The 25,120-nt window shown below is 49.0% G+C and overlaps 1 protein-coding gene across 4 annotated transcripts in view; it reads left to right on the top strand.

Moving 5' to 3' along the window:
* The window catches only part of LOC148130100 (vomeronasal type-2 receptor 26-like), a 178,207-nt gene that overhangs the window by 130,902 nt on the left and 22,185 nt on the right, over window positions 1-25,120 (top strand). The window contains exons 2-3 of one of the 4 annotated variants that reach the window (XR_015750252.1): window positions 166-292; window positions 8,441-8,582. The exons of 1 other annotated variant lie outside the window; for it this stretch is intronic. Coding sequence is in view for 2 of the 3 variants with exons in the window: in XM_087969266.1 (XP_087825392.1) it covers window positions 166-292; window positions 1,149-2,059 (1,038 nt within the window). In the remaining variant the exon portion in view is untranslated. Of the gene's footprint in view, window positions 1-165; window positions 293-1,148; window positions 2,128-8,440; window positions 8,583-25,120 lie in introns of those variants that run through there. 2 more of the 4 variants (XM_087969267.1, XM_087969266.1) reach the window with 2 other exon arrangements.

Raw genomic sequence — 25,120 nt, 5'->3', positions numbered from 1 at the left:
TTATATCTCCAACCATTTGGAAATAGTGAGAGATTTTGTATTTACTTAAGTGAAGACCGGAGGCTAATATCTAATATCTTGTCTAATATCCATTTTTACCTCCATTTTCCATGGATGGAGAGTCCTAACACATTTCCTTTGGCAATCCTATATTTTTCTGCTCAGTCCTTTGCTCAATCTGAATGTGTGGAAAGTTGTCATCCTGGATTTGTCAAGAGGGCTCGAGAAGGAGAGCCAGTTTGCTGTTACGACTGCGTTCCTTGTCCGGAGGGGACCTTCTCCACTCAGAAAGGTGGGTGACACCAGAGGAAAATGGGAGGCCTGGTGGAACTGGATCCATCCAGAGAATTGTCATGAATGTGTGAATTAAAAAACACTTTGAAGCTGAATTGATTTCTTCTTTATTTCCAAAATGCCCCGTTTCTTATCTAAACAGAAGAACAGAAAGACTGTGAAGGAAAGGCTGGATAGAGAGAGGTGGCTGTGGCAGATTGGGCAAGTTTTACTACTGCCAGAGAAAATATTTCTTCTTAGCTTGGATGTGTCTTTCCTTCCACATTTACTTCTCTAGGAACACCTGAGTTCCTTGAAATGTGAGGAATGGTTTTAGGTCCACCTCCTGAAAGGAGGATTGCAATGCAGTCTACATGGGTTCTCTTTGAGGAACACTGAAAAGGTGTTGCTGATGTACGAGATGCACAATGTGGTGGCATGGACAGTTATGCCTGTATCTGGCTGCACCTGTATCACCACTGCTCCTATGGCCATTCCAAATTATTTGCAGCAGTCACTTGATCCGCCAGCATCCTCTGAGGCAAGTATGACAAGAATTGCCACCTGACAGGTAAGTTTCTCTAGAAAGATTAATTGATTCATTATTTACCTTTAGTAATAGAGGTTCCTATCAATATTCTGAACATTACAAAGGAAATCTTTCAAGTCCTAAGCCTTCCCTCAATTTCATAGCCTGTCAAAAATATACCGTAGCTATATTTTTTAACAAGTGATACACTTATTTTTTGTGTCTGGAGATATTAAGAAATCCATCCCAGAAAATGCTCCTGATAATCACTTGTTCCCAAATAATGTATGATATATCTTGAAATGCAAAGGACAAAGAAATATGGGGTTGTTGTTTTTTTTCTCAGATACAGAAAAATGCATCAAGTGTCCGGATGATAAATACCCAAATAAAGAAAGAGTCCAATGTATCCCCAAAGTTATAACCTTTCTGTCTTATGAAGAACTTCTGGGCATCATCCTGGTTTCTTTTGCCCTATTCTTGTTCCTAACCACAGGCCTTGTTTTAATCGTCTTCATTAAATACCGAGAAACTCCCCTTGTCAAAGCCAACAACCAGGACCTCTCCTACATCCTCCTGGTCTCCCTCCTGCTTTGCTTCTTGTCTTCTTCTCTCTTCATTGGTCAGCCAAGGAAAGCCACCTGCCTTCTCCGACAAACGGTCTTCAGCATCATCTTCTCAGTTGCCGTTTCTTCTCTCTTGGCCAAAACCATCATGGTGGTGCTGGCTTTCCTGGCCACAAAACCAGGAAACCGAGTGAAGAGATGGTTGGGGAAGAGCTTGGCCAACTCCATCATCCTGTCTTCTTCTAGTGTCCAAGTTATCATCTGCTCCATCTGGCTGGGAGTTTCTTCCCCCTTCCCTGACTCTGACTTCCTCTCCCAGCCTGGAGAGATCATCCTGCAATGCAACCAAGGGGCCGTTGTCATGTTCTACGTCACCTTCAGCTACATGGGCTTCCTGGCTGCCGTCTGCTTCATGGTGGCTTTCCTGGCCAGGAATCTGCCTGGGGCCTTCAATGAAGCCAAGTTGATCACCTTCAGCATGCTGGTCTTCTGCAGTGTCTGGGTGACTTTTGTGCCCACCTACCTGAGCACCAAAGGGAAACACATGGTGGCTGTGCAGGTCTTCTCCAACCTGGCCTCCAGTGCTGGTCTGCTGGGCTGCATCTTCATCCCCAAGTGCTACATTATCCTTCTGAGGCCAGAGCTGAACACAAAGGAGCATCTCACACCCAGAACAAATGTAAAAACATGAGATATAACATCATTATGATAGTGGAAGAATTGTTGATGTTTCTTTTATTTGATTTCCATTTTGATAGTATGCAGGAATCAAAGAAAATGGGCGTTGGTACCTACCTGATACGCCCGTTCTCGTCGAGCTACGTAGAGCATCCAGACAGTGGGAGGTGCTCCAGTCTTCACTCTAACAGGCTGAGCTATAATTGAGGAACGCTCTTCCTCCTCCATGTGACTCCTCCACGCGTTCCCCAATTTTACGAAGACGAGAAAACAACAACTATCCTCTCCTGTCAACTATAATACAAGTCTGAACTGTGAACTATATACATCATTGGCCGAAACAGGATTCCCCACCAGATGGACCAATTAGGGTGGGGCTGGATGCTCTACGCAGCTCGACGAGAACGGGCGTATCAGGTAGGTACCAATGCCCATTCTCCGTAGAGCTGCTGCGAGCATCCAGACAGTGGGACATACCAAAGCATGGCCTGTCCTACGGGAGGGACTCCGTCTGGTCTGGAATCACCTCTGGGTCTCTTGCCACCTGTTGAAGGACTCGCCTGCCAAATGATGCCTCAGCTGAGGCGTAAACATCAATTTTATAGTGACGTATAAAGGGAGATGGAGACGCCCAGGTGGCTGCTCGACAGATATCCTGAATCGACGCCTGAGTAGCCCAGGCTGCCGAGGTGGCTGCACTCCTTGTAGAGTGAGCGGTGATCCCACTAGGGACAGGTAGAGCCTGCGCCAAATAGGCCTTGGATATAGTAGCCCTGATCCAGCGGCCAACGGTAGCCGGGGATACCTTGCAGCCCAGCGTCTTTGGTTGAAAGGACAGGAATAAAGACTTTCTGATTGACTGTGTACGATAGATGTAGATACGAAGTGCCCTTCGCACATTGAGAGTGTGCCACTGCCTTTCTCTTTCTCGAGAAGGCTTGGGACAAAAATTAGGCAGAACCAATTCCTGAGCTCTGTGAAATGCCGAGTTGATTTTAGGCATAAAGGCGGGATCTGGTCTCAGAACCACCCGATCAGTGTCTTTTCTCACGGATAGAGCTGCTATTTCAGATATCCTTCTTGCCGATGTTATCGCCACAAGGAACACCACTTTGAATGTGAGGAACTGAAGTGGTGCCTCCCTGAGAGGCTCGAAGGGAGGTTTAGTTAATGCCATAAGAACCTTATTAAGATCCCAGGTGGGATATCTGTGGATCACCGGGGGGTGCAGATTAGAGGCCCCTCTAAGGAAAGCCCTTATGCGAGGGTGGTGGGAAAGTGAGTCAGAAGAACTGCCCGCGACCACAGTGGACAGGGCTGCGACCTGCCTTCTCAGAGTGTTGGGAGAGAGGCCCCTATCTAGACCGACCTGTAGGAAGGCCAGGATTTGGCAATTGAAGGCGAGAGTGGATCAACGGACGACTTATGGCACCACTTACAAAAGATGTTCCAGGTTGCATTATAAATGCGGGTAGTCGAAGGCCGCCTTGCTGACAGAATGGTATTGATGACCTGGACCGACAGGCCCTCATTTTTTAGCCTTTCCCGCTCAACCTCCACACGGCTAACTGAAGCCACTGTGGGTCTGGATGCTGAAGAGGTCCCTGGGACAGAGAGATCCTGTCGAGGGGGATCCTCCACGGTGGGGCCACTGACAGATTGCGAAGATCCGCAAACCATGGTCTCCTGGGCCAAAAAGGGGCTACCAGGAGGACCTCTGCCCTTTCAAGTATTAACTTCTGAATCACCTTGGGTATCAGCAGGAGGGGGGGAAAGGCGTAAAGGAGCCCGGTGGGCCAGGGGCAGCGGAGGGCATCGTGGTTCTCTGCGCCATCGGCAGGGTAACGAGAGAAGAATCTCGGTGTCTGAGCATTGAGTGGCGATGCGAACAGGTCCACCGAAGGCTGACCGAATACCGCTGCTGCCTCCCTGAATAAGGAGGGGTGTAGGCGCCATTCCGATTGGTCCAGCGTGGCCCTGCTCAGCCAGTCTGCTTGGACATTCGAGACCCCCGAGATGTGTTCCGCCCTGATGGATAAGAGATGCACCTCTGCCCATCGACAAAGCCGCTCGGCCTCCCTCATGAGGCGAATGGAATGAGTGCCCCCTTGACAATTGATGTGGGCTTTGGTAGTAGTGTTGTCTGTTAAGACCAGAATGTGATGGCCTCGAACCTGCGGGAGGAAGGCGCGCAGGGCTAGATATACTGCGTGAAGCTCCAGCCAGTTGATGCTGCAGCGCCGCTCGGTTGCAGACCAAGTTCCCTGGGCTGAAAGCGACTGCATGTGGGCTTCCCATCCGGAAAGGCTGGCGTCTGTTGTGAGAGTGACCCTTTGGGGCTCCTTGAAGAGATGACCTCTGTTGGTAGAGGGTCTTGTCCACCAGAGAAGGGAGGCGAGAACCCTTGGAGGAACCTTCACCACGAGTCCTGAGTTGCTCCTTCCGGAACGTTGGTACGGCAGGAGAAACCACTGCAGGGATCTGGAATGTAAACGTGCCCAGGGAATAATTGAGACTAACTTTCCAAGCAACTTGGACAAGTCCAGCAACGAGGCCTTTCTAGTCCGTCTAATTGACCTGATAGCTTTTTGGATACTGCTGAACCTCTCTTGAGAGAGGAAGACCCTCTCTTCAACCGAATCAATCACAGCTCCTAGATGAGCTATACGTGTGGAAGGGTTAAGTTGACTCTTCTCCCAGTTAACGAGGAATCCATGAGCCTGAAGCACTGAGAGGGTGGTCTTAGTGGATAAAGTAGATAAAAAAATTAAGTGTGTAAAGAAATTTCCATTGTATATTTTTTTTTTCTTTCATCAACCAGAGAAATAAAATAGCCATTTTCAGGCCCTTTAATTTTCCACTCTACAATTTGTACCTAAAGCATTTCTCTGCTCCTCCTCCAAGCTTGTCTTGTCTGTGAAGGGCTGGAGAAGATGTCCAGAGAAAGGGGACCTTGGGACTCTTCCCAAGAGGAGTTTGCAGGGATCCTGTCTCAAGGCAGCCGCATCATTGACCAGGTCACAGTGCTGCATAATGTTCATCCAGATCCGCCCTATAGCACTTATACCTACAATCATGAAGTGCTTCGAGCAGTTAGTCCTGGCACACCTCAAAACTTGTCTCCCGAATACACTGGACCCTTACCACTTTGCCTACAGTAAGAACAGGAGCACCGAGGTGCTGTCTCCATAGCATTACATACCACTCTAACACACCTGGAAAATAAGAACACCTGTGCAAGAATGCTGTTTGTTGACTTCAGTTCAGCATTCAATACAGTCATCCCCTCCAGACCGATCACTAAACTTGGTAACCTTGGCATCAACACTACTCTCTGCAATTGGATACTGGATTTCCTGACAGACCACAACATGTCAAGTTGAATAACTCCACCTCATCCACTATCACACTGAGTACTGGCGTACCCCAAGGCTGTGTGCTGAGCCCCTTCCTGTTCTCTCTTTTCACCTATGACTGCAGGCCTGTGCATGGCTCCAACACCATTATCAAGTTCGCAGACGACACCATGGTGATCGGACTCATCAATAATGACGATGACTCAAGAGTACAGGGAGGAGGAGCAGAGCCTAGCTACATGGTGTGCTGACAATAACTTACTACGCAACACCAACAAGACCAAAGAGTCATTGTGGACTTCAGGAAGAAGAGTGGTCATACACACTCTCCTATATACATCAAAGGGAGAACGGAAGAATGTGTCTCCGGTTTCAAGTTCTTGGGGATCCACCTCTATGAGGACCTGTCCTGGCAGACTAACACCACCAGCCTGATCAAGAAAGCTCACCAGCGCCTCTTCTTCCTGAGATTACTGAGGAAGAACCACCTTTCCTCAGCTATCCTGATCAATTTCTACCGTTGTGCAGTCGAGACCATCCTAACAAGCTGTATCTCAGTCTGGTACGGAAATTGCACCATAAAGGCAAAAAAGGCATTACAGAGGGTGGTGAAAACTGCTCAACGCATTATAGGGATCCCACTTCCTGCCATTGTGGACATTCAGAGGAAACAATGTCTGCGTAAAGCTCACAGCATCGTTAAGGACCTCTCCCATCCAGCCCATAAACTGTTTACCCTTCTTCCACCTGGGAAGAGGTTCAGGTGCCTGCAGTCCAAGACCAGCAGGCTAAGGAACAGCTTCTATCACACGACAGTCTCCTTACTGAATTCTTCAACTCGTTTACCCCCATACACACACTGATATTCCCCCTGATAATACTGTATATAATATATTCTGTATAAATTCTCTGTGCATTTATACTTATATTCAATATGTCTGTAAACATTCTGTACAGTTGTATATAGTCATACATGTGCAGTCACACACACACATTCTCTGTATGCTCATGTACATACTTTTTTGTTTTTTCTAGACATATATTCTGCATATTCATAGATATTCCGTATATTTATAGTTATATATTCTGTATATCTGTATATATATATTCATATTTTACTGCTGTTCTTGTACTTCTGGTAAGATGCTAACTGCATTTCGTTGCCGTATCTATGTGCAATGACAATAAGATTGAATCTGAATCTGAATCTGTCTTTCCTAATGCAATCCTAAATTGCATTACCAGGGGATAAAATTGAGATCAAGTGAGGTACTAATACCACTCTGTAAAGCCTTAGTAGGATCTCACCTAGAGTACTGCATCCAGTTTTACTCACCATACTATAAAAAAGGTGTTGAGGCTCTAGAAAGAGTGCAGAGAAGAGCAACCGGGATGATTAGGGAAGTGGAGGTTAAAACATACGATGAACAGTTACAGGAACCATGATAGCAGTCTTCCAATATTGAGGGGCAGCCACAGAGATGAAGGGATGAAAAGCGCCTGTAGGCCAGATAAGGAATAATGGATGGAAACTGATCAAGGAGAGATTCAACCTGGAAATAAGGAGAAATTTTCTGACAATGAGAACAATCAACCAATGGAACAGAAGTTGCCCTCAGAAGTTGTGGGAGCACCATCACTTGAGACCTTCAAGAAGAGATTGGACTGCCATCTGTCAGAAATGGTGTAGGGTCTCTTGCTTGACAGGGGGTTGGACTAGATGACCTACAAGGTCCCAACTCTGATTATCTACCTGTTTCCATGCCAGTTGGAGTCTCCTAATTGCAGTTCTTCAACACAAAGGACTTTTTGTTGGATAACTGGATGGGCCTTAGAAATATCTCCTTCTGACCCAGGACTCATCCTCATGTCCCATCTGTTGCAGCCAAAGATTTGCACCTTGATCTTTTTCAGGGACATGTTCTCATGATCTCACCTCAATTTCACTGCAGTTCTAGAAACTATGCAGAAGCCTTTAGTGTTCATTAAGGAGAACATTTGTAGCTCAGGGTCGACATGAGGTTGCTTGTTTCCTTGCAGATGTTTCATTACCCAAACTAGGTAACATCATCAGCTATAATTTATGAGGAATTTTTCCTTTATCTCTTAACTGGGAGACTGTTTTGAACTAGGGCCAAAGGAGAGCAGCTTTCCAAGGCTTTCTGCAGTCCAGAAGAAACCTTTCCAGATCCTACTGGTCAAAAGTTTTCTTCTTAATCACATTTTATTCTACTTAAATAAATCTAATAAAGTAACAATTTAGCACATCTTTGACTACAAATTTATTCAAAAATGTAATGTGTTCATCCCAACCATGGTTAGATGAAGAGTGGAGGAATGCATTTTAATACAGCCATGAGGAGGAACTGATTGTCACTTAATGCTAAAATTTTCTCAATTCCATCCCTTCAGGCTTTATTAAGTAGAAAAGTCCCCCATTGCCCTGTGTTATGCCAGAAGCAAAAGGAAAGAACAAACTAAGGAAAGAACCTGCCAGGGTCACATCTCCTACACCTGTTTGGAATGTCTAATGTCCAGGTCTACTTCCATGGATGGAAAGTCCAAACACATTTTCTTTTGCATACCTATTTTTTCTGCTTAGTCCCTGCCTCAGTCCAGATGTGTGGAAAGTTGTCATGCTGGATTTGTCAAGAGAGCTTGAGAAGGAGAGCCAGTTTGCTGCTACGACTGTGTTCCTTGTCCGGATGGGACCTTCTCCACTCAGAAAGGTAGGTGACACCAGAGGAAAGGAAGGACTGGTGGAACTGGATTTATCCATAGCACTTTGATAGAAAATTAAAGCATGCATTGAAGCTCAACTCTTATTTTGTTTATTCCAAATGCACTAGAAATCCTCCAATTTCATATACCTTAGCTATATAGGTATTTGAAAATTATATTAACATTTATTTTCTATGGAATCTATACACAACACATCTTGAAAATGTTCTTGGAATCAGGTGTTGTCCAAAAATGATATTTCTTAAAATGTTAAAAAACCAGAATATTAAGGAAATGTTGCTCTTTGACTTTCTCAGATACAGAAAAATGCACAAAGTGTCTGGATGATCAATATCCAAATGAGGACAGAATCCAATGTATCCCCAAAGTTATAACGTTCCTGTCTTATGAAGAACATCTGGGCATCATCCTGGTCTCTTTTGCCTTGCTCTTCTTCTTAACCACAGGCCTTGTTTTAATCCTCTTCATTAAATACCAACAAACTCCCCTTGTCAAAGCCACATCCTACATCCTCCTGCTTTGCTTTTTGTCTTCTTCTCTCTTCCTTGGTCAACCAAGGAACGCCACCTGCCTTCTCTGACAAACGGTCTTCAGCATCATCTTCTCAGTTGCCATTTCTTCTCTCTTGGTCAAAACCATCATGGTTTTCTCTGGGGGAGAAAAAGGAGAGGCCGTTTCCCTCCGCTGAGGAGCCTCTTCGCCCCCCGAAAACAAGAGCCCCCGGGGGATGCAGGCCAGGCACGGAGGGGCTCCTCGAGGGGCTTCAGGGCTTTTCTCAGGGCGCATAAAATAAGGAGCCGTGTCCAGTCAGCGAGCAGAGGATGGAAGGGCAGGCGGGGCTCCTGAGCCCCGAGCAGCTTCGGGGGAGGCTCTCCTCAGGCTGCCCAGAGGGAGAAGGCAGCAGATCCAGGAAGAAGCAGGGAAAGAGCTTCGGGAAAGAGGATCTCCTGATTGCCACGTAGAGATCCAGTCAGGGGGAAAAGGCAGATCCACGCAGGGAGAAGGAGGGAAGGTCACTCGGGGCAGAAAAGCTCTTTCCCATGGAAGGAGGGGAAGCTGGCAAAGATGGAAACCGGGGGGGGGGGTTGGGCATAGCTGGAACTGTGTTTGGGTTGTTTGTTTTTCATCCTTTCCTCAACTGTGTTCTGTGCGTGAAATCTTCTTTTTTGGCACCTTGAATAAAAAAGTCCATCTTGGTTTGAGCCCCAGAGTTTCCCCCTGGCCTTCCTGACCCTCCTCAGGCCAGCTGAGCCCCTGACTCCCAAAGCCAGAGCTAGATGGGGGAGAGTCTCCCCTCTGACCCTCTCCTGGGTCCCCAGAGGGTGGTTGGGGGGGAGAAACTGGGGGGTCACTAAAGGAAGGGGTGGCAGAGGGAGTCCCAAGGGACAGGTAGATCCTCTCCCCCCAGACGGGGGTCTCAGCACTGAACTGAACGGAACTGAAGGAACTCCAAGGAGGGAGAGATTTAAATTAGGTCCCCTTTTCCCCGATTTCATGGGGGCAGGAGGGGGATATTGAACACTGGAGGGTCCCAGGGAATCTCTAGGAGTTTCCCCTCTTCTTTTTTATATCAAGAAATATTTCTTTTTCTGGCCCACCAGCAAAGGCCACACAGCACCTGCAGGATTTTGATTTTGCTCCTAGAAACCAGGAGCGATGGATAAACTGAGCCAAACGACGGCTTGAAAACGCACCTCTGGGTTGACTGAGACTCTCCATAGCCACTAGGGCAGGCAGCCAGCTCAGACATGACAAACTGCTGATATCCTTACAACACACTTAACCTGGTCCCTTCATTCACACTTGCGGTTTTTAAACATGGCTCGTTTTTTGAGGTTGAACCCGTTGGCCAATGGGTCAAAGTACACTGCTCAAAAAAATAAAGGGAACACTTAAACAACACAATGTAACTCCAAGTCAATCACACTTCTGTGAAATCAAACTGTCCACTTAGGTAGCAACACTGATTGACAATCAATTTCACATGCTGTTGTGCAAATGGAATAGACAACAGGTGGAAAGCAGAGGCAGTTAGCAAGACATTCCCAATAAAGGAGTGGTTCTGCAGGTGGTGACCACAGACCACTTCTCAGTTCCTATGCTTTCTGGCTGATGGTTTGGTCACTTTTGAATGCTGGCGGTGCTTTCACTCTAGTGGTAGCATGAGACGGAGTCTACAACTCACACAAGTGGCTCAGGTAGTGCAGCTCATCCAGGATGGCACATCAATGCGAGCTGTGGCAAGAAAGTTTGCTGTGTCTGTCAGCGTAGTGTCTAGAGCATGGAGGCGCTACCAGGAGACAGGCCAGTACATCAGGAGATGTGGAGGAGGCTGTAGGAGGGCAACAATCCAGCATCAGGACCGCTACCTCCGCCTTTGTGCAAGGAGGGACAGGAGGAGCACTGCCAGAGCCCTGCAAAATGACCTCCAGCGGGCCACAAATGTGCATGTGGCTGCTCAAACAGTCAGAAACAGACTCCATGAGGGTGGTATGAGGGCCCGAAGTCCACAGGTGGGGGTTGTGCTTACAGCCCAACACCGTGCAGGATGTTTGGCATTTGCCAGAGAACACCAAGATTGGCAAATTCGCCACTGGCACCCTGTGCTCTTCACAGATGAAAGCAGGTTCACACTGAGCACATGTGACAGACGTGACAGGGTCTGGAGATGCCGTGGAGAACGTTCTGCTGCTTGCAACATCCTCCAGCATGACCGGTTTGGAAGTGTGTCAGTAATGGTGTGGGGTGGCATTTCTTTAGGGGGCCGCACAGCCCTCCATGTGCTCGCCAGAGGTAGCCTGACTGCCATTAGGTACTGAGATGAGATCCTCAGACCCCTTGTGAGACCATATGCTGGTGCGGTTGGCCCTGGGTTCCTCCTAATGCAAGACAATGCTAGACCTCATGTGGCTGGAGTGTGTCAGCAGTTCCTGCGAGACGAAGGCATTGATGCTATGGACTGGCCCGCCCGTTCCCCAGACCTGAATCCAATTGAGCACATCTGGGACATCATGTCTCGCTCCATCCCCCAATGCCACGTGCACCACAGACTGTCCAGGAGTTGGGGGATGCTTTAGTCCAGGTGTGACAGGAGATCCCTCAGGAGACCATCCGCCACATCATCATGAGCATGCCCAGGCATTGCAGGGAGGTCATACAGGCACGTGGAGGCCACACACACTACTGAGCCTCATTTTGACTTGTTTTAAGGACATTACATCAAAATTGGATCAGTCTGTAGTGTTTTTTTCCACTTTAATTTTGAGTGTAACTCCAAATCCAGACCTCCATGGGTTGCTAAATTTGATTTCCATTGATAATTTTTGTGTGATTTTGTTGTCAGCACATTCAACTGTAATGAACAAAGTATTTAATAAGAATATTTCATTCATTCAGATTGAGGATGTCTTATTTTTGTGTTCCCTTTATTCTTTTGAGCAGTGTATTTGTATTGTGTTTGAATTTTTTCTTGCCTCATGGTTTCTTTTCCTATTTGGGGAGGGGGTCTTCCTTCACTGCTTTAATACTGTCCGGCACTGTCCTTTTGGGGTGTACTTCCAAGAGGCAGGATACAAGCTTGGGACTGGTTTTTTTTTTTACTGCCTTTTGGGGGGGCATGTGACCTTTCCTTAAATCTGGGTGATTTCCTTAGGATATCTTGTGAGGTGAGACCATCTGGTATCTTTAAGTGGTGCAAATGGATCTAAGGATTGCTTTTCCTGGGTCTGCTTTTTCTGAAGAGCTTAAATGACCTCTCTGCTAAAGGGCTTCACTTTGTGAGCAAGAGTTGGCTGCTGATAGTTATCACTGCATTTTAACTATTTTCATTCCTCAAGGTGCTCTGGCACCCTGCCTGACTTGTCTCCAGCTTGCAGGTATTCTTAATCATCCCCCGCATGTCCCAGGCCTGCCTGCCTGCCTCTCCTGGGGCCGAGACCGGACAGAGCAAAGGCCTCCCCTTCCCTCCTCCCGCTCAGGGCTGGCCAAAGGGCCGCAGAGGGAGAGGATCCGGCCCTTCCTTGGCTCCCAGGGCAGGAGGAGGCTCCTAGGTCCTTGGCTTCTTTCAACAGGCTCTTTAACCCTTCAGTGCTGACATCTGCTGAGGGCTCTGAGGAAAGGTGGGGGCTGCTCTCTGCCGGGAACAACCTGTTGCTCCCTTTGGGGAAATATAACGATCTTCCCTCTTTAATATTCCTCAAAGTAGCCCATTCTTCTAGGAGGGGGAGGGGGGCTCTTCCCTGACAGAGTTCAGTCTCCCCTTCCCAGATTGTCTCAAGGAAAAGAGGGAGCAGCCATCAGTCAGAGGAGCTTGAACTGGGGGAGGGGTGGGGCTAGATGGTCTCAGGGTCTCCTTCACATTTAGAAGCTAATGACAAACCGTGGTTTGTGGTCATAGGTCGAGGACTACCTGTATTGGGGACCCTTTTCTTCTGGCAAGGACCCTGTTCACCCAACACCCTTGACAAGGCCGGGGTCCTCGCAGCCCCCCTGAGAGAAACCAGAGGTCCACGTGGAGCCTCCTCAGGGCCTGTGAGAAACCCTGGATGACCACCCCCCTCCTCCCCTCCCCTGGGGTCTCCCTGGGACAAACCCAGAAGTTGGGGTGGGCTCATTCCTGACCCAGGAGGGGCTTTCTCCCCTCTGGGCCTCACCCGGCTTCGGTCAGACCCGGCTGGGAACCTCCTGGAGGAGAAGAGAGTCTCATCGCACATCAACCTTCTAATGACTAAAGTCTTTGAATGACAATCAGCACCCTTGATCTCTGCCCAAGGTTAAGAGTTTTTTGGAATTCTGTTTTATATCAGAATCCCATATATTGATCCTAATTGCAGCCAATTTTAAACTTGCTTGTGCCTGAAGTGAAATTTCATTCCCCATTTTTTCTAGCAATATTAATTTTGGGATAAGAGCTCTTTTAAAAGCAGGAATGTGACAACTTGTGGAATATATCATTGGGTAAATAGGGAGAAAATTATAGAATGGATGGAAATTTTTATTTTTATTTTCTTGTCATTCCTGTGTTATCTTACTATGTTCCTATAAGACACCAAGATTCTTTATATTTTGATATTTCTTAGTTTTTTAAATAAATAATAGACTGTAAGGTCTGCAGCTGAGATCTATCTATCTATCTATCTATCTATCTATCTATCTATCTATCTATCTATCTATCTATCTATCTATCTATCTGTCTGTCTATCTATTTATCCATCCATATCTATCTCTATCTCTCTATCTATCATCTATCTATATCTAGCCATCCATCCATATCTATCTATCTATAATCTATCTATCTAAATATCTGTTTGTCCATCCATCCATCCATCTATCCATTAAATTTGCCGGCCACCCATTACACAGGGAAACCCTACAAAGATGGTGGTGATGGCCAGTGTGGTGGATGGTGCAACCTGATTTCTAGCGACATGATTTCTGGAGATCTGGAGGCTCTTCCTCTGTTGTGGGGATCTCCTATTGGTGGGGAGGGACCCCTCTGACCTTCCCAATTTCTGGGGCTGAGACTTTCTATCCCAAAAAAGGTGCTGTTGGAACTCCTTTGTTCCTGGTTTAGTTGCATCCGTTGTTCAGGGAGGATGTTCCTTCACTGAGGGGAACATTAATATGAACTTCTTGGCCCAGAAGGGGAACCTGGGGGGCTGAGTGAGCGGGGGAACTGAAGGGACAGGCAGGCCCACCCTGGCAGGGAGGAACAGAGGAAGGCCCTTATCCCAGGTTCACCGCTTGGAAGTTCTCCCCCCTGAACCTCCCTCAGATTCTGCTCTCAGGGCCTGCAGACCAGATCCTGGGTGGCTCCGGGTTCAAGCTGTGGCTTTTCAGGGCCAGGTTGATGTGTGATGAGACTCTCTTCTCCTCCAGGAGGTTCCCAGCCGGGTCTGACCAAAGCCGGGTGAGGCCCAGAGGGGAGAAAGCCCCTCCTGGGTCAGGAATGAGCCCACCCCAACTTCTGGGTTTGTCCCAGGGAGACCCCAGAGGAGGGAGAAGGGGGGCTGTGGTCATCCAGGGTTTCTCACAGGCCCTAAGGAGGCTCCACGTGGACCTCTGGTTTCTCTCTGGGGGGCTTCGAGGACCCCGGCCTGGTCAAGCGTGTTGTGTGAACGGGGTCCTCGCCAGAAGAAAAGGGTCCCCAATACAGGGAGTCCTTATGACCACAACTGAGCCCAACATTTCTGTCGTTAAGGGAGACATCTGCCAAGTGAGTTTTGCCCCGTTTTATGACCTTTTCTGCCACAGTCATTAAGTGAATCATTGCAGTTAATAAGTTAAGAACCCGGTTGTTAAGTAAATCTGACTTTGCTTGTCATAAGGTCGCAAAATGGGACCATGTGACTTGGGACGCAGCCATAATGGTCATAAACGTGAAACTGAGGAGGAGGGGAGGAGGGCCGGGTAGCGCTCCGGCTGAATAAGGGGGCCGGTGGGGGCTGTCCTAGCGGGTGACTTCAGCGGAGGGCGAGGAGGAGCTGGGATTCTGGCGGCCCGATGGGGAAGGGAAGGAGGGGCAGGAAAAGGCGACCCTGCTGGCCGCCTGCTTCTCCGCAACTCCGCCCCGCTCGCCCCTCTTTGGAGAAGGCGGGAGGGGGGCTCCAGGCGCGCTGCCAGCCGAGCCGTCGAAGAGAACAGCGCCTCTTTGGCTCGCTCCCTCCGGCGGCTCCCCTCCGGCCTTTCATTGGCGCTTTGCCCCCCCCCCCACCCCGCCCGGTGCTGCCAGGTTCCCTCTCGTTCCCGCCCTTTCTTCAAGGTCCCCCTGCTCCCCCAAGTGCTCTCCTTCACCCCAGCCACACGCCCCCCGCCCAGACCCCTCCCCCCAAACGCTCTGCCCTTAGCAGGCCCCCCTCGCCCCTCCCTTCCCGCCCTCCCCGACAGACAGCCCGCCTCTCCCCCTTCTCGCCCGCCCCGCTTCCTTGGCCCAGACCAGCCACACACCCCTCCAGGGACCCCGAAATCCTCGTCCCCGTCCTCCCCCCGCCAAGACCCTCGCCGCTCCTCTCTGAGGGGAGCCGGAGCTCTCAGCCCCCCGCTCTTTCTCAGTGCCTGTCTGGGTAAAAGGCGCCTTTTATTTTGAACATCTCATCCAATCACAGCAGAGGCAGTTAGCAAGACATAGAAGGTGCCACATAGACTCAACAAATTCCAGGATGGAATTTGTGTTATATCACAACAGTTCTCAACAACTGGTTCTTTTCTTCTTCTTTTCTTCTTCTTCCTTCTTCTTTTCTTCTTCTTTCTCTTCCTCCTCCTTCTACTTCTTTTCTTCTTCCACTTTTCTTCTTCTTTTCTTCCTTCTTCTTCTTCTTCCTTCTCCTTCTTCCCTCCTTCCCTCCATTCAGCCGACCCAGGGAGTTCGTGCAACCGCCTCGTTCGCGAGGATCGCCTCCCTTCTCTCCTCGGACAGCGGATGGCACAGAAACGCCGCCTTCGCTTCCCTTCTGTCGCAGAGGGAGAGGAGACCCGTCCTTGTCTCGGGCTTCGCTTCTGAAAAGACGCCCCAGAGAGAGAGAGAAAAGGAGCAGCGAGACGCCCCCCACGGGCCCCCTTTGCCGACACGAGTCTCGCTCCCTGGCTCCCATTCAGACGCTCCCCCGGTGCCCGGAGGCTCCCGAGGGAGAGGAACCGGCTCCGCGTCTCTCGGGGGGCTGGGAAGAGGCCGAGACCGGGAGGCTCCTGACAAAGCTCCCGCAGACGGAGGAGTCCCCTGGGGAGGAGGAGGGCCGGGCAGCGCTCCGGCTGAATGAGGGGCCGGTGGGGGCTGTCCTAGCGGGAGACTTCGGGGACCGTCGGGCAGAGCGGAGGGCGAGGAGGAGCTGGGATGCTGGCGGCCCGATGGGGAAGGGAAGGAGGGGCAGGAAAAGGCGACCCTGCTGGCCGGCTGCTTCTCCGCAACTCCGCCCCGCTCGCCCCTCCAGCTGAGACCCCCCAGCATCCCTGCTTAGCACCGGAGACGCTCCAGCCGCGCTGCCAGCCGAGCCGTCGAAGCCGCCGCGGGAGACTCTAGGCAAGTAGACAGAATAACAGAGTTGGAAGGGACCTTGGGGGTCTTCTAGTCCAACCCCTGCTTAGGCAGGACCTCGTGGATTCCCCACTGCTGAGGGCCACTAAACTGTTCTTGGGCCCCTTCAGCTCGCTTCTCCTGCGGCTCCTCTGCCGCCTTTCTTGGGCGCTTTGCCCGCTGCTCTCCCGCTCCCTCGCCAAGCACGAAGCGCCCCTCTCCTCCCGCCCTCCCCGACAGACATCTCTCCCTCTTCTCCTCGCCCGCCCCGCTTCCTTGGCCCAGACCAGCCACCCCCCCTCCAGGGACCCCGAAATCCTCGCCCCCCTCCTCACCCCCACCAAGACCCCTCGCCGCTCCTCTCTGAGGGGAAACGGAGCTCTCAGCCCCCGCCCCGCCTCCCCGCGTTCTTTCTCAGCGCCTGTCTGGGTAAAAGGCGCCTTTTCTTTTGAGCGTCTCATCCAATCACAGCGCTCCTTGTTCCTTTGCGTCTGTGGTAGAACTAGGAGATTAACGGTTATAATGACGGCGCCCGATCTTAGTCTCTTCCAAAGAGGCTACATTGTACAATGAGGAGAATAACGGTCATAATCAGGGTGTAAAATAAAAAAGACTCGACACAGACATTGGACTGTCGCTGCAGAAATGGAACCTGATGTACGATACAGGAATAAAATAATTTTAAAAATCCATGCAAGTCAATAGCCTCCAGCATGTCTTATAATGGTTCCCATAGTAAATGTTTTGATATGTGGAAAAAGCACAAAAAGCCACAAACACAATTCCCTAAATAATAGGGGGGGTGGGGGGGCTGCTGAATCCCCCGGGGGAGCCTCTTCCTCAGCGGCGGGGCTGCTCTGGAAAAGGGGCGCCAGTTGATCTCCCCAGATGGCGGTCCTGGAGGGAGGGGACCTGGAGGCAGTCCCCCCGCTCAGTGGGGCGGCCAGGGAGGGACCCTCGGAGAGGAGGGGGGCTCCTGCAGGTATGCCGGCCCCGTCGTGTCCCCGGCCTTCCAAGCGGTGGGCAGCGGCTTCCTCTCCCGTCGGACCCTCGCAGCCTCTGGGCCCCGGGGGATCGTCTGGATGGCCTCGCAGGCCTGGGAATGGAAGCCTCGTGGGATGGGGGAGGGGGTGGGGGGTCCTCCTGTCGCTCAGGCGGGGCGGTTCCGGGCTGCCCGGGTTGCTGGAGGCCGCGGAGGTCAGACGGGGAGGAATCCGCCCCACGTGAACCCCAATGCAAGGCAGGTTTCTCCTCCCGGAGTGGCTTCTCTCCTCTCTTTCCGCCCCCGAGGCTCCCTCGCCTCCTCCGGGGTTGCCGCCTGTGGTTGGGATGAAGAAGGGCCCGACTGGGGGGGGCGGGAGGAGGGGCAGCCACGGGGCCCCTCAGCCCCACAGCCAGGGCGAAAGGCAGGAGCGGAGGGACCCCCGGCTGCCCCTCCTGGCTGCTCAGCTCCGCCGCCCTCGGAGGAGAGACTGGGGGGGGGCAGAGAAGGCCGGGGGTCCTTTCAGAGCATTTGGGGGGGAGTTCGGAGCTCTTGGCAGGGAAGCTGGTGGGGGGAGGGAGTGACACTTGACCCCCCTCCCTCGAAGAGAGGGTGAGCTCCCCCCTCCCCAGGGAGGCTCCCCCCGCTGCTCTCCCGCCCCCCCATCCCTGCCGCCCCCCAGCCCCAGCCCCCCCCGTTCCTTTGGAAGGAAATCTCTTTTTCCTCCTTTCAGCGTTTGGTTTCGTTCATTCGGAGCCTCCGATTTCCTGGTTTCCCTAAAAATGGGGGGTTTGCTTTAGTTGCATCTCCCTGATTCTGCCTTTGATATTTGTCTCTCTTGTCTTCTTTCAGGTTATAGGGGTCTTTGTGCAACCATGCTGGTTCCTTCTGGGATCCTCCTTCCCTTCCCTTTTTTCCCTATTCTTTTTCCTTTCCTTCTTTCCCTTTCCTTCCCTTCCCTTTCCTTTCCCTTCTTTCCCTTCCCTATTCTTTTTTCTTTCCTTTCCTTCTTTTCCTTTCCTTTTCCTATTCTTTTTCCTATTCTTTTCCTCCTCCCTTCCTCATCTATTGACTTCAATTCCTTCCCATCTTCCTCTTCTGCTTCTTCCTTTTCCTTTCCTCCTCCTATTTATTTCCTTTCCTTCCGTTCTAATTCTGCGTTTAAAAGAAAAGCTCCATGGGTGACTTCGAACTATCCTCAGGGGAGCCTCAGTTCCCATGGAAAGAAAAGGGGGAGAGACCCGTCCACCTCCTTTGTGGGTCTCTCTGACCCTCCCCCCGATTTCTTCCCCTCTGCTGGGACTCGGGGGACCCTGAGCGGGTTTCTCTCCTGCCTCCGTCCCGACCGTTCCAGGCATCCTGGCTGGGCCTGTCGGTCAGCAGAAGAGCCGCTTTCTCTCTGGCCCCAAGTGGGGCTCCCTCCCATCAGACTTGGGGAAGGAGGGAGGGGCAGGAAAGACGGGGCTTAGGGGGGAAGTCTGAGGAACTGGGTGGTGGTGGGGCTTATGCGGGGGGGGGGGATGAGTCTGCCTACCGAGATGAGGTGGACCTGGACCCTGTTCTGTCTTTAAATTGCTGGCTGAATATAAAGACAGTCAGGCAAACTCTATCAAGGCTTCCATACAAAGTTTCTTTATTGCATCACAAGGCATCCTCAAGGTATCACTCACAGTTATGTCGAGATTCATCTAATGTCCAAATCTTTGCATAGCTGACTTCATAGTGTGAAAGTATAGTGATCTTCATCCTGTAATGATGGAGCAAAGGGTGGGACTCCAGCACGCTGCTGGGGTCCAAGCAAGAGGAAAGGCAACTCCCCCAACCCAACAAAGAGTCAATTCAGTGACCAATCAGGATTACAGATGTGACCACATGAGATGAACTACATTTCCCATGAGACATTCCCTTAAGGGGACAGCTCCCAATTCCCAATTAACTATATACTGTCTGGACAGCACACACCCGTTGCTTTCGTGGTGTGGTGACAATAACTTGGTCCTCAACACCAATAAGACCAAGGAGCTTATAGTGGATTATAGAAGGAAGAAATCAGACCTCCAGCCCTTGCTTATCAATGGAGACCGAAGGGAGCAAGTGGCCAGTTTTAAGTTTCTGGCTGTTACCCTAAAAGAGGACCTGACCTGGGTGCTCACATTGCAGCCCTGGTCAAAAGGGCCCAGCAGAGATTATACTACCTGAGGCTTCTCAGGAAACAACGACTGAATGGGAAACTGCTGGTGACCTCCTACCGCTGCACCATAGAGAGCATTTTAACTTACTGCACCTCTGTATGGTTTGCCAATTGCACCGGGGCAGATAGGAAAGCACTCCAGAGGGTGAATTGTCATTGCCCAGAAGATCATGCGTTGCCCTCTCCCCTCTTTGGAAGAGCTTTACAGCTCCCATTGCCTTAAGAAAGTTCAAAATATTCTCAAAGATCCATCTCATCCTGGGAACCCTTTTTTTGAACTATGACCATCTGGCAGATGGTGCAGAATAATAAAAACGAGGACAAATAGGCTGAAAAACAGCTTCTATCCCAGGGCAAGAGCTCTGTTGAATTCTGCTGTATAGTGCAGTGTTGGTGTGGTGTCATGGGTGCAGTTTCAGTTCAATGTGTGGTGGGTGAAGGATGTGTGTTTGTGTTTATTTTCATGGTTATGATGTGCACTGAAGATTTCGTGGTACAAGGTACAATGACATTAAACTTAACCACTGTCCCTTTTTCCCTCCCCTGCCGAGGGGAGAGAGAAAGGCGGTATGGAGGGGGCTTTCCTGCCCTCCAGAAGCCCCTCTTGATCCTGGGAAGCTCCCCCCTCCCTGAGCTGGGCCCCCCGTCCTGGTTTCTGCCCCTCCACGAGGGGGGACTTTGCTCCTGGGAGCCCCCCCCACTTGGCTCCTCTCTCTTGGGGGGGACAATAGAGGCCCAGGAGGAGAGACCAGGGTCCTTGTCCAGGCGCTGGGGGGTCTCAGTGCTTTGGGTGGAGGGCAAAACCTTTGGCCTAACTGGGCAGGAGTGAATGGGGGGGCCTGAGGGGTTTCCTCAGTCTGGTTCTGGGACTAAATCCCCTCGGAGGATTTTTTGGAAACAATTCTACAAAATCTTGGGGCCACAGAGCCGTCACTGTATTTGAACTCAGGGCCATCTCTGGTTATTTCAATGATATCTTCAGGAGAGATGTTTGTTGTATTTGAGTTGCTTGTGATATTGCGAACTTTGGTGATGTCATCTGATTCATTGGTGTCTTCAAGACCAAATAAGATGGTGTTCTGTCTCACCTGTATCCACAGGTGAGAGTCCAAAGTTCCCAAATACAAATGCTCAAACAGACAGTCTCAGACACGGCAGAGTTAACTGCTTCTGTTTACACAGTCCTTGGCAGTCTTCCTGGAATCCGTCTGGCAAGTCTGAACTAACCATAAATCAAGATGCTGCAGCCGAGTGTATCAGATGTAACACCAACCAAAATGACACCTTGCTTTGAACAGAGAAGCAGAGCTAGCACGCCTCCTTATTCTCTAAGGGGCGTGTCAGTCTTTTTTCTGTGTCCATTGGACGGCCCGTTTCTGCTTACGTCTTTGTCGTGCGTCTATCCAACATTGCTCGGTTTGTTCTTCCACTAATGACTCTGGCACGCTCTCCTGATTGTCTGTTAACAACACCTGAGGTGTAATCGGGGAGGGATATTCAGGGGAGGGAGATGACTCTGTAACTTCCAGTAAATCAGGCTCATATCTCAGAGCCAAATCCTCTTCTTCCTGACTCCCTTCTATGTCACTCAATAATGCAGGCTCGAATCTCAGTGCCAGATCTTTCTCATCACTCGAGCCTACATCTGCTGACTGATCAGGTTCAAACCTCGGAGGCACAACAAGATGGCATTTGGACATTTCTGATCATGTTCCATGTTGTCTCTGATGAGTAAGGGAATTTGTGGAATTATTTGATGGGATGGTAATTATTTGTTGCTGTGGTTTGGTGGTTATTTTTGGTTGTAGTTGTGATTGTACTTGAGGTAGTAGTTGTGGTAGTGGTTGTTGAGTTGGGATTTGATTTTGAGCCGATAAGTATTCACTTATCTGTGCTGTATTTTTTTTCAAGAGAGATTAGGCTTTCTTTTACAGTTGTTTCAAAACATTTTGCTAAGCGTTCTTCTATTGAGCGAATGAGTGATTCTATGCTTTCAACTCTGTCAGGCAAGGTACTTAGTTTGTTTAGGTTGGAAAACATGATGGACATAGACAAGGAAATGTATCTGATTTTTTAGATCAGCTAAGCTTTTGTTTAAGTTTAGGCAGGCAAGGTGGGCTTGATTGTCACATAGGTGGCATTTGATGTTATTTTCACTTTCATTGATGTTTTCAAGACATCTGAAGCATGTGCAGGAGTCTGGGAGGTCATTGGTAGAGATATTATTCTTTGGTTGTTGTTTGGTAGTGGAGGATTTGGAGTTTTTGGCTGGCATGGTCAATGACAATAGTACACTAAACAATTACAATAGCTAATTAACGTGATAGACAATTAATGAATGTTGGTAATTAATAAATGTTAATTGATAAGTCAGAGAACAAATCAAAAGTAAGGTTACTTATTACTAAAAATCAATCAATCGACTAGATAATCAATGATACAGTATTAAATCTCTATCAATTCAATGAATCAGTAAATTAGTGGTCATTTAACAATTAATTATACTATTAGTTGATAAAACATTATCATTATTTGTTCTTGAGGTAATGAAATAGTGGAGGTAGTGAAGTATTGGAGGTTTGTAGTAAAAAGTTCCTTTGTTTTTCCTTAAAGCCACATTGTTTGGTTTTTGTTTTGTTTTGTTTTGATCAATCATTTTAGAGAAATTATTATAGAGACATTATTTTATAGACATCATTATCTAATCATTGATATATGTCTTGTGGTTGTTGGAAGTTACGTTTTGAGGTAATGAAGCAATCAGTGTTATATGAGGTAGTAAGTCAGCAAGTAAAGAGTTATTTTTGCTGGTGATCCGCTTATTCTTAAAGTTTTAAAACTCATAGTTTTTTAAAGAATTGGTAAATGTTTCTCACATTAAAAGAATCCTCTTCCCTTTATAATAGTTTTGTTTTAATGATTGAATTATTCTGAATCCCCTTTCATGGCCAGATAAATATTAGCCCTTCTACAAATAATGGTGTGTTTTGTGGCTCTTAACTCTGGTGGAGAACTATCTCCATCCCACCTTCTCAACACCCATTAAAATGTCAAGGGGATGGGTAACTCTCATTTGCCTCTGGTTTTGGATCAGGGTTGGCTTGGGACTCAAGTCAGCTGGTGGAGACAAAGAGGATTAATTTGGGAAAAAAAGGATTTTCCTGTTTCTATTCATAATGATATAATAATAACATGAGCATTTTTTATAAAGGAGTTTCTCTATTAGTGGATTTAATATACTATACAGTGTATTTTTGCCATTCAACCGGTCAGTAAGAATCCCCAACTGCTGCACAATCTCACACTTGGCCACAACCTCCCTGACAGCTATCAGAATACACTTGGCCCTTCAGCTGCCTTGCTGGGCAACTTCTTTCCTGGAGAAGCCCCTGTTCCCAGTGACGGTTGTGGAAGGAAGGAAGGAAGGAAGGAAGGAAGGAAGGAAGGAAGGAAGGAAGGAAGGAAGGAAGGAAGGAAGGAAGGACAATCTCCTTTGGCTCCTCTTGATGCAGCTGGCAGGGACATCCCCATCCAGATGTTCACATTAGGAGACACCTACAAAGTCCCACAGGTTCCCGTGTGGGTTTCTTTATTTGGCAGGCTGCGTGGGGTGTGGATGGACGAGGGACAGATCCAACCGTATCTTCTCCATGGGATTCAAGAGCTGATTTTCACTGTTGTGGGTGTCCTGGCTGTGGAGGGGGATCTAGAGGGGGAGGGTCAAAAGAGACCCCTCCTACCACGACCACAATCCCATTGCTTTGGGGTCTCTTGCTGCCCCCTTGTGAAGTGGTCAGAGAAGAGGACAGGCAGGAACCCCTGTGGGACAGTCTGGTCGTTCAAGACTTTCCAGGACTAATGAAGGATCCTGAAGGAATCGGGTCCAAAGAGCCATTCCATTCGATTCAGTTCAACATTTATTATGGTCACATGCCAAAAGCATTAAAGATAATAAGAACAATAATAATGACAAGCATTTCCTTTTCAGTTCTTTCCTCTTTGCACCTTCTTACAAGTTATCCAAGCAGCAGAAGAATGAGGTAGGGTCTCGTATGGCCTACAGACCCTCTGGAAGTTTTGTGAGGGGACCATGATCCTGTTAAGAACCTCCAAAAGTCATGCAACAATGGGGTGCACTTTTGTCTGGTTCTCAGAGGCTTTTCAAGGTTGCCTGGATGTGGTGGAGACAAAGAATGGTTTCTCTTTGCTGATGAGGAGGGAGAGGAGGGGAAAGAGAACGGGGAATGAGGGGAAGGCTTCAGAAGGATAATGTAGCAGTTGGGGATGAAGATGCAGACTAGCACTGGAGGCCAGGATGGAGAAGACCTGCACAGCCACCGTGTATTTCCCTTTGATGCTCAAGTAGGTGGGCACAAAAGTCACCCAAACACTGCAAAAGACAAGCATGCTGAAGGTGATCAGCTTGGCTTCATTGAAGACCCCAGGAAGATTCCTGGCTAGGAAAGCCACCAGGAAGCAGATGGCAGCCAGGAAGCCCAGGTAACTGAGGGTGACATAGAACATGACAACGGCCCCTTCGTTGCATTGCAGGATGATCTCTCCAGGCTGGGAGTGCAGGTCAGAGTCAGGGAAGGGGGGAGAAACTCCCAGCCAGATGGAGCAAATGAGAATTTGGGCAGCAGAACAAGAAAGGATGATGGAGTTGGCCAAGCTTTTCCCCAACCATTTTTTTTCACTCGGTTTGCTGGTTTTGTGGCCAGGAAGGCCAGCACCACTGTGATAGTTTTGGCCAAGAGAGAAGAGGTGGCAACTGAGAAGATGTCGGAGAAGGCAGGTGGCTTTCCTTGGTTGACCAATAAAGAGAGAAGAAGACAAGAAGCAAAGCAGGAGGGAGACCAGGAGGATGTAGGAGAGGTCCCGGTTGTTGGCTTTGACAAGGGGAGTTTCTCGGTATTTAATGAAGACGATTAAAACAAGGCCTGTGGTTAGGAAGAAGAGCAGGGCAAAAGAGACCAGGATGATGCCCAGATGTTCTTCATAACAGTGATCCCCAAACTTTTTTACGCCGCGGCCCGGTATCCCCAACCTTTTTTATGGCGCGGCCCGGTACCGACATCAGCTGGGCGCCGCCATCTTGTTTTGATGAAAAAGTGCTTCCGGTGAGCTTTCTACCCGGAAAAGCTCACCGGAAGCACTTTTTCATCAAAACAAGATGGCGGCGCCCAGCAAGCCAGCGGCCCGGTAGGACTTGTTCCACGGACCGGTACCGGTCCACGGACCGGTGGTTGGGGACCCCTGCTTCATAAGACAGGAAGGTTATTACTTTAGGGATACATTGGATTCTACCCTCATTTGGATATTTATCATCTGGACACTTGGTTCATTTTTCTGTATCTGAGAAAGCCAAAAAGAAATGTTTTTGTAAACATTGTCATCTTCGTTTCAAGAATTACCTTCTTGGGAAAACAGCTGATAAGGGGGACATTTTGCAAGAAGGGTTGCTCAGCCATTCCATGGGGATAAAATGAAAATATCATTTTTAAAAAATTATGTAGCTAAAGACGTATGAAATTGCAGAAAGTCCCAGGACCTAAAACATTTCCTGTGTAATATAGAGAGCTTTCATAGGAACCTACATTATTGAAGGTAAATAAGGAATCTGGTAATCTTTCTAGGATTCTTTCAGAAGGCATTTCTTAATATACTGCACCCAGAAGATGCGTATCTCATGAAATCTAGTTGGCTGGTTGCAAAAGAAAGTCCTATAAATAACCTGAAATGGTAATGGGAGCAGCACTAATATGGGTGCAATGAGGTGCCCCCATAGCTGTCTG

This window comes from Notechis scutatus, chromosome 6, assembly GCF_049901735.1.
Source record: "Notechis scutatus isolate UNSWTSFEM ecotype Mainland chromosome 6, rNotScu1.2, whole genome shotgun sequence".
Classification (NCBI taxonomy): Eukaryota; Metazoa; Chordata; class Lepidosauria; order Squamata; family Elapidae; genus Notechis; species Notechis scutatus.
This window is presented reverse-complemented; position numbering and strand designations above follow the sequence as displayed.